Source organism: Dipodomys ordii, unplaced genomic scaffold (assembly GCF_000151885.1).
Source record: "Dipodomys ordii isolate 6190 unplaced genomic scaffold, Dord_2.0 Scaffold27, whole genome shotgun sequence".
In the NCBI taxonomy this organism is placed as follows: Eukaryota; Metazoa; Chordata; class Mammalia; order Rodentia; family Heteromyidae; genus Dipodomys; species Dipodomys ordii.
In genome coordinates this window covers 731,864-741,866 of record NW_012267243.1, presented here as the reverse complement: position 1 = coordinate 741,866, position 10,003 = coordinate 731,864, and the positions used below count along the sequence as shown (strand labels likewise).

General features: G+C 41.4%; 1 protein-coding gene and 1 pseudogene across 1 annotated transcript; one reads left to right on the top strand and one right to left on the bottom strand.

The window, feature by feature from the left end:
* Positions 1 to 338: 338 nt before the first annotated feature.
* LOC105985023 lies at positions 339 to 1,653 on the bottom strand (annotated as a pseudogene).
* Positions 1,654 to 1,962: 309 nt separating this feature from the next.
* On the top strand, positions 1,963 to 7,272 carry Fam183a (family with sequence similarity 183, member A). The gene is made up of 4 exons (XM_013015653.1): positions 1,963 to 2,095; positions 3,597 to 3,656; positions 4,786 to 4,889; positions 7,162 to 7,272. Exons 1-4 carry the CDS (start codon positions 1,963 to 1,965, stop codon positions 7,270 to 7,272), a joined length of 408 nt encoding a protein of 135 aa, XP_012871107.1.
* Positions 7,273 to 10,003: the final 2,731 nt, after the last annotated feature.

Here is a 10,003-nt window from a genome sequence, read left to right as displayed (position 1 = left end):
CAAATCATTTAAATAGGGATACAGGTGGACCCATTGCAACAATGAGATGTACAAATCGTTATGGTTTTCATGAGAGTTTTATCCAGTGGCCTGGGGCAATTTATCAGGGTGACAAATAACCAGATATAAACAGACAAAAAACTTGAACCTGCAACCATTTTTTCACAAGTGCAGTCTCCCCATTTGCATACTTGCTACCACTATTTTTGCTTCTTCTTTTAATCTTAATGCCTAGTAGCTTTAGAGGCCCCCTTTGGTTTTAGGGTGGCCTCTGGAGCTATCTGATCAGCTTGGCTGTTTCCCTGAACCTCAGGGGTCTTTTGTTTATTTAATTCCTGTTAAGTATTCTGAGCCTTAGTCTGGAGCTTAGAGACTTCTTCCATTTTATCCTCCTTTTCTCACAAGCTCGCTTTCATGATCTCCATCTCCTTCTCAGAGTCCTCCGTAACCTGCAAGTGTTCGGCCAGAGTCATGGAAGAGTTCCTTTGACTGTCCAACTGCTGCTCCTTCTCACTGCACCTTTGCTGGATCTTCAGCTCCTCCTTTAAGTTCTCAATGTTGATATTGAGAGGGTTTCTGCGCACCTCCACTTGTTCTATTGGGACTCGCTGCTTCTGCATGACATTTATGGTGAGGATCTCAGCAGTCTGTTTGGCCTTTTCCTCTAGTGGTCTCTCTTCTCGTTTTTTCACTTTAGTGTATTTTTGTGACAGATCTTTCAACTGTTTGTTTAGCTCTTTTGTGTTTCTGCCTAATGCTCTTTCCATTTCCTGGGCATTTCCCCATCTGAGCATGTGTGTCCTTTAACTCTTTCTGAAGAGTAACAATTTCTTTCGGGAGCCTGATGTTTTCTTGTTCATGTTTCTTGGCCTCTTCTTCTCTGTCACAGCACTTCTGTGTCTGTTCCGCTAACTGCACTTTCAGTTCTTTCTTTGTTGTTTTGAATTTCTGCTCACACTCTTCAGAGCTTATAATTGGCATGTACTTCAGCCTTATATGTTCTTGTATTATGTCCAGTTCCTTTTTCTGGGCCTTGATTTCTTCAGGCAGCATCAGGATCTCCTCCTGGCCTTGCTTGTAGTCTGCAAGAATGGCATCATTGGTGTCCTGTGCCTCCTTCAGCCTCTGACCTGTGGCCCCCAGCTTTGCCTGATGTTCACTCAGGCTGATATGCTTGGATTTCATTCCATTCTGAGTGATTTCCAGGTTCATTCTGAGGATTTTTGTTCTCATCTGTGACTCTTATGAGTTCTTAAATTATATCTTCAAATCTTTTCTTCACGTTTGATAATTCTTAGTTTTCTCCAGTGTGCTGTTCAATGTGCTTTTAATCTCTTCATGGGTTTTGACTGGCACATATTGGATATTCAGAGTTGTTTTTTTAAGCCAATGTTTTCAAACAGTGTGAATATACCCTCCACCACCGAAATGTAAATTTTAAATGGTTTAGATGGGGAGTTCTATATGATTTATATGATGATTATTTTACCACAATTAAAAGTTGTCATTAGTTTATGCAATAAAAGGGTGATTCTAGAGATATGCTATATCTAGTAAGCTACAAAACTCGCGTGGTTTTGCTGCCATTTTGTGTGTGGGACACAGAACGTTTTGATTCTGGGAATCTTTCAAGTTAGAGGTTTCTGACTCCATCCTACACCTTTTTAAGGGAATGACTGGCATCAGGATGGCAATCCTTTCTCTCTTGGATCAGTCGGGGGAGGTGAGCCTTTCCTGGCAGTGTCCAGCAGGTTTTGCACCCAGCCGGGACGCTGAGAGCCCAGGCAGTACTCAAGTGGGAGAGGATCAGAGGTTGGAGCCTGAATAAAACCTAGCTTGCATAGCCGCCCCGCCAGGAAGCCGTTGCCAGGAAACGGAGGGACGCGGTTGCCTGGAGACGCAGAAGGCGTCTGGGCCCGGAGCGTTTAGAGTGCACCGGGTTCACCCAACCGCTCTTAGGCCATGGCTGGTCACCAGAAGGAGAAGGTGGTCATAGATGAAGTTCACCAGACCCAGATCTTGCTGGAACAGTACCGCAAGGAGCTGAGAACTCAGAAGCTCTGCACCAATTATCATGTGAATCCCCTGCGCAAGGGTGAGGGGCACCGGGCGGCAGGGGTGGAGCTGGGCGCATGGCAGGGCACAGTTGCACGAAGAGCCTGGGCTGTGTGTAGCTGAACTTGGGGGAAGTAAAGGACATGGGCCACGCTAGTCCTTTCCCTAGAGTTCAGGGAACTCTTCACAGCAGAGAAGACCCGATGGATGTATTGTATCCATATTGTGATTACAGATTCAAGGTGGAAAATGAAGGTGAATGGCTTCTCATAATTTCACTTTTGGTGTGATTTGCAGGGTTTTTGCTTTTGTTTGCCATTTCGTTGTTTGTTTTTTAATATGCCAAAGATGTTTTGGGGGGGGGCTTGTTTATTTTTAAGCTTCTAGTTTTATGCTTTGCAATTCAAACTTAAAAAAAAATGTCTTCCATTCTAGGGATCAAATTCAGGGCCTGCCCACTGTCCCTGAGCTTTTTTTTTTAGCTCAAAGCCTTGAGTGCTGGTGCTAGTGCTCTATCACTTGAGCCATAACACTTCCAGCTCTTTTTTTTTGGGGGGGGGAGTGTTAACTGGAGACATCTCATGGACTTTCCTGCTTGGGCTGGCTTTGAACTGTAATCCTCAAATCTCAGCCTCCTGAGTAGTGTGAATTATAGACATGAGGCACCAGCCCACCAGTGTCCAGTTCAGACTATTTTTTGATGTTACTATTTTTTAATGTTACAAAGGAAACTCCAGAGTAGTAGACTTAGACCCAGAGCTCCCCCACCTCCCTATAAATCCACAGCTGCTCTTCTCTCCTGTGCACTGTTCTATGAGGTATTGTCTGGTCCTATAGCATCAGCCTGTTTTCCTCATAAATTGCCACCATGCCTTATCACCTCTTCCTAGTTGATTTCCCTGAACCAACCACAGGTAAGGCAAACTTACTGATAGGAAAGCTCACTCTGCACCCTCTATCCCAGGATCTAATACCAGAAAAAGGAATCTCAGACAATTTCCTCTCTAGTTAGAAGCTGGACGTTGTCCTCCCCCTCATTGGGAATAAGATGCAGTAACAAGTCCTTACCCTAATATTTCTATCATGCAACCTTTCATGCTTTCTCCAGTACATGTGGAGGCTTCTCCACCTTTTCTCAGTTGATCCTACCCTCTAAATAAGCACCTGAATCTTCTCTCCAGCCTCACTCCCAAAGCCTTAGCTGGGCCATAATCACTCCTGCCTGCGTGGTCTGATGGACTCTGTTTTTCCAATCCAACTCCTTTGCTCCTTCATTAATCTCTACAACACTAAAGACCCATTCAACTATGCGTTCCTTCTGTAAGACCTTTCAATAGCCTCTGTCGTTTCTGGGGGTAATTTGAATCAAGGTACAAGACATCTGGCTCTTGATGGCTTTCCTCCACTCACTTCCCAGCACCCAGCACACTAGCCAGCAAATGGCAGACAGTTGAGTATTGTTACATGGGTACCTGTCCTATGGTGAGTCTTAGGGCAAGGGATTATATCCTAATGCGAACTGTGCTGCTGTTTTTCTCTAGTTCACACAATCACCGGAAAGCCCATGTCATGGCATGATAACTTGGAGGAACCTGAAGACAGTAAGTAATGGAGTTTGAGAATACATTGGAGGAACCAATGAGAAGTATACTGTTGCAGAGACCTCTTGGGCTGTGTTGCCACAATGTGGGAATGCTGGTCCTCAGCTTGATCCTGAGTCCTGCTAAGCAAGCTCACCAGAGATGGACCCATTCTATCATAATTCCCAATAATAGCCAAAACAACAAAATGTTCCTAATGTCCTTAATCCTCTGTTCATTCATTCAAACATTCAAATGTTACACACTCAGGTTCTGAAATCATCCTAATTTTAAATCATGATCCTTCCACTTAACTAATTTTGTAATTTGGGGCCTATTTCATAGGGTTGTGGTGAGGATAAAATAAACTACTGAAAGTTCTTAGAATAGTATCTGCCATAGGATGCTCAGTAAACATAATTATCATTGTCATCATTGTCCAATGGAAGACAATGGAATGGGGTTAGGCGGGACAATCTCATAATCTAATGAAGGAGAGGGAAGTAAGCAGAAGGGTAAGTACCTATCATGAAAATTGAGATGCAGATTGGTTGCCAGTGGTACAGAAAGCAGATACTTCCATCCGTCAGTGAGTTCTGAGAACTGGGTTTGGAAGAGTTGAACTCAGGTTGAGATGGAAAGGCAATCTGCATTATATGAAAGCCATACTAATGGCTTTCACAGCATTAGCATAGTCTGAGTGCTGCACACACTGTGACCTTTGTTCTTGCTACATGCCATGTGCTTTTCCACTGTCACATCTCAGAGCTGGCTCTGCTAGAAATCCATGAATCACCACCCTGTCTCACATAGCTGCCCTCACTTGTCAAGCCTCTGCCTAGACCACTCTCCTCATGGCGGATCACTGCTGCTCTGGGTTTCCATGTGCACCTGTGTATGGTGTCCCTTGTCCCTATACCTAGAACATAAATTCCAGAAGATCCCATTTCTGACGTATTTAGTCCTGTATACCCAGGTCCCAAAATAGGACATTTTGTTCAATGGGTTTATTAATAAATGCATAAAGAATATGATTCTGTTTCTGGGCCTTGGCAAACTTCTGAGGCAAGTGTTAAGCCTCTACACCATAATGTGGCCAGGGTAAAGGACACAGACTTGGACTTCCTCCTCACTTGTGTTTTATTTCCAGCCAGGTTTCTGAATCTCATTCACTATTCTAATCAGGGACCAAAGAAGAAATACACAGAGTCACAGACTGAAGCTCAAGAAATTGGATGGAATTCAGAGCCTCTGGTAAGCCTAGATCCTCCATTTAATGTCACTATCCATCACCATGTCATCACAAAGATGACTGAAATGATAGACTAGGGAGAAAGACTTGTTTTGGGTTGAATTCTATCATCCTCTTAGTAATTGCATGACCTTGGATGTGTGGCTAAGCCATTTCATGACTTCTTCTTATAAAATAGTTATATCACAGCACTTAGCTCAGGATGTTAATGAAGAGTAAAAAAAGGCAGCATTTGTAGAGTGACTAGAACAGTGCGGGACACATAGCAAAGACTCAGTAAATGTAGGTAGGGCTACTGTGATGTTGATGATAAGAACAAAAAAGAAGCTACGGGGCTGAGCTTAGACCCAATCAGATCTGAGTCAGGCACTTTGGATTCATTCCTAGTGTTGTTTTTTATTCACTGAGTGATTACTTTTTATTATCTTTCCAGCTCAAGATCTCTGCATTCCAAGTGTCCCTTTCCCTATATAATACTACATACTGCTACTATACAATCTCAGGTATATGACTCCATTATAGGCCTACTTAATAGAGATTTGAATAAAAGGCTCAACAAGAGCCTCAGCTCAGTGAGAAGCTGCTGATTTATAATGGCTTCTTTTTAGATGTGGAGAGAGCCATGGAGAGAGGATAATGTAGGGGAAAGATGGAGGATTCTAGAGGTTCTCCAGGAATTATGGAGAGAAGTATAGCTAGAAAGCTGGAGAAAAAAAATGAGAACTACCAGGGAAAAAGAAGAATAAGAGGTCTGAGTTTTAGTGAATGTAGGAGGGGTGATAAAGAAGAAATAATTCAATGAAATTTACTGAATACAGTTAATGGATTCTTCAATGTAGTTAAAGAATACCAGGAAGACTATTTATGGGGAGTGGGGAACAATCACTACAGTTACAGCCAACAGAATATGAGAGAGTTTGGGTTCAACTCTAAATACAGCTTGGACAAGTAGAAGGATTGAAGCATGGAAAATCAATGGGAATCATCATGAGTAATAGGGGTTCTAAATAAGCTGACCTAACAGGATTTTTGCTTATGACAGGCCACTATGGTCAAATGTCATTAGGAGGAATCTGGTCAAATATTCAGAGTGATTTGATATTGAGAGTGTTCAGATAAAACCAACTTAATAGGATTTCTGCTAAAATTTGACAATGTAATGATGGTTATGGAAGTCCCAATGTCAGTCCTAATTGATAACATTCTTTCATGATAATCTGAAGAGTTCCATGAGCACATCTTGTGAAGTGAGGAAGGTTATGAAAAAGGGTAAGTTGGGTAATATTAGAATTAGATGATTTGGAAACTTAGAAAAATGAAGCACAAGTTATTTGACCATTTTTCCTTTAAATAATAAAGGTCTAGCTTCCATGAGTGCAAAGTATGTATGAAGAAATGTTGCATCTTTGATCTTACAGGCCATCTTGTGGAAAACATACCACACATGCCAAGAAGGACAACTTGCCCAGCTAGGCTTATCCTGCTCAGAACCTTCTAGGCCATGTTTTTACATGTTTTAAGGGGTCTTCAGATATTCCTGTCCTGTTAACTTGGGACAAATGTCATCAGATGACATTGGTAGTTTAATAACGCATAGCATAATCCCATTCCATCCTCCAAAAAGGAAACATTAGAACCAGATGCTGTGTAACCATAGATGGCATTATGGTAGAGTTCAGAATGATGTGGCTAGAGACATACAAGTCTTGATTGGTCTCTAATTTGTGTAGTCCCTTAACAGAACCTCACTCTATTCAGGCAGTTACCTCAACCTCACTCCAAGGACAATTGAAAAGCTATACTCAGTGAGCATGCTTCGCAACACTCATGAGGCCTGGTAACATTTGCTGAAAATATATACACAGTGTAACTTTTAGATTTATGAGTCAGAATACTTACTTTTATTTAATACTTTTATTTAATTTTGAGGCTACCTCAAAAAAGTCATCCTTACTCAACATACCTGCATTGAACACCTCACATGCACAGGACATTATGGTAAAAACCAAGACTGCACTAAGATGGAGGTAGCAGCTTCCTACTAGGTGCTCACTCTAGCTTGCTCAGGTGAAGCCTCCAATTTAGGCTGTTGAAAGGGGGAAACTTTAGACAGTCCTCCTACAGTCTCATGACTTCTGATGTTGAGCTCTCCATGTCACAGAGTTTGTAAGGAAGAGCACTGACAGACAGGAATTCAAGCATACATTCATCTAACCCAAACCCAGATCTTCTCCTTTTCTGAGAGGTTTTCTGATCCTATGTCCTCTTCTTTAGGTCAGCCCAGAGCACCATGACCGCAGGGTGAACCACTTTAGGGTCTACAATGACATCACCCTGTACAAGGCTAAAATGTGGAGCTTGGGAGAAGATGATCGCCACAAGTAGAAATCCAGTGGTAGTTAGTCATTGTACTGAATTTCCAGTATGTGAACAGTCCAGTACAATAAACATTTGTCAAAATCAAAATCACACAATTTTACTTTATAATAGGCTACAATTTCATGTAGTCTATTTTTCATATAGTTCTCTTTTTAACATCTGGAAGCATTCTGAACTAAAAATGGTTCAAGAGCCCTAATCAATTTCATGGGACATTTATCTTTACAGCCCAGGAAAAGGAAGCTCCCTGAAGAGAAGTTAAGGAGGTTCATAGGCAACCCAATTCATCATGAACAGTTGGCCACCTGTGTCTAGCTGAGGCTCATCTATTTTTTCTAAGAAAATATTGCAATGTTAACATAGGTAGAACCTTTTAAACCCAAACTAAAATGTATGGAAGCAGTTTTAGGACAAATGAAACACTTAAGCCCAAATCTGCACAAAGGCATAATACCTATGTGCATCTGATCATGTAAAATACTTGTTGAAATTTTAAGAATCTCTCCAAGCCAAGCTGTGAGATCCAGAAGGGATGGAGATGGATGGAGATAGGAATGCCATTCTCCAAGAGAGCTCTCAGAATGCTGAAAGATGCCCTGGTGATAGCTATCAGTTCTGGCATAACAGAGATTCAGATTTCTACCCTAACTCTAAGCTAATCTGGCCCCAAACTATCTGGAACCTTGAGGATAGACAAGGCTTGTACATATTGTAAGTTGTTTACTGCTTACCTCCACTTCTGAAGATAAGGAAGTTATTTGTCATTTGTACACAAAGTTGAATCACATGTGAGTGTTTGTAACTTCAAAGATATTGATACCTTACTTTTGGCATGTACTCCCTTATACTAAAAATCAATTTAAAAAAACAACATGTTAATGGGACCACAAGCATCTGAAGCTGGCAGATCATTTCAAGTCTCCTGGTACTCCAAACCACAGTTCCGAAGCCTGATTTCCCACTATTTTACTGTCCCTGGTCATGGCAATTTGCCACAGAAATAAATTCTAGGATATGGAAATAAGAGTGTTTGTTGTTTTGTTGTTGCTGCTGTTTTTTGTTTTCATTTATCCTGTTCTATTATCTGTCTTTAAACAAAGGATGAACAAATGCAGCAATGGTACTCACTAGACATTAGGTTGGAAATGAACTTTGCAACTTGGGAAGGAGGAATGGAAAACTCTGCAGAAAATGAGGGAGGGGGTGACACTGTCCAAAAAGAAATATACTCAATACCTGACTTATGTAACTGTAACACCTCTGTACATCACCTTTATAATAACAATTAAAAAATAAAAAATAAAGCTGAGTCAGGCCTTTCTCATCTTGAATCACACCTTTCTCATATCAGCCCATGTCCATCCAAATATTTATCTTATAAACTAGTATGAAAATTTGGGATAACAATGTCAGACATTATATATATATATCTTCTCTTGCTTCCCAAAGACCAATAAGAGATGAAGGTATTTCAAAAAGTAGGCATAAACTGACAAGTGGCTCATGTCTGTAATTCTAGCTACTTAGCAAACTCAGACTGGGAGGATTGCTGCTCAAGGCTAGTTCAGGCAGAAAATTTTGTGAGACCCCTTAACAAAAAGCTGGACACTGTGGTACATACCTTGTATCCTAGCTAGATGAGAAGTCTAACATAAGTGGGTAGTGTCAAGGCACTGACCAGTGTATATCAACGAGCAATTCCTTGTGTCAAAAGATGAACTGCAAAATTCAGGACTTATAGTATGGTTCACTGATAAGAGTGCCTGTCTACCAAGTACAAGGACTCAGGGTCAAAGCTCAATACTTCAAAAAAGAGAGAGAAACAAAAATCAACATCAGGTATGAATCTGCAATAGAGAATTCCCTTCCACTACAGAGGAAAGCTTTAGTAAGTGAGAAAGTTAGTATATTTGTTCATTTATTTATGGTGTTCAGGATCAAACATGGGCTTGCACATGCCAGGAAGATGCTTTTCAGCTAAGGTACATGTCCAGCCTGAAGATAGAGCATAGATAGTTTGATCTATGATGTCTTCACGCCCAAGATGAAGTTTCTGTGAGCACTAAACCCAGGTTTAGGACTCTGAAGCAATGAATATAAAGGAGAGAGCTACAGTGGTCATTGCTATGGAGTTTGCAGTTTTGCTAAGTAAGGGGCCAGTTCATACATCTCCCAAAACGAGGCTAGAGATTTTATTTTTAGAAAGATGGATAACATAGCATTCAGGGGCAGTAAATTGCAGGATAAGAGTGAGGGGTGGACTAAAACTGGGCAATACAAGCCTGCAAACGGAAAACAGAGCTGCCAGCCTACGTACCACCCACACAAACATTAATTGTTTACCTAGATGTGAAGCTGGGCCATTCTTCTTTGTGAAAATGAAGTAGCTGTAATGAATCCCTACATTATCATTGGAGATTTCTTGATGGAAATAGCCAAGGAAACGAATTCCTATAATTGCCTCAATGCTTTTATCCTGAGCTTTCTCCTGCTGAGTGGACCATTGATTCAAACTGTGGCCATCTCAACTTCTGCTGGGCTTTGGCAGCTCTTGGACATCTGCATGTCCACCTGGGCAGGGGAGAATTATTACCAAAGCTATGTGAACAGGAATCAGGTCCACATTCTAAGGGACTGCACTTCCTGAAGAAAGGCTAGAAGACATGGATTATGAAATACACCTGCTCCCAGTAGACCTAAGAAAGAAATGGCAGTGGAGGCAAAGGTAACAAGCCAA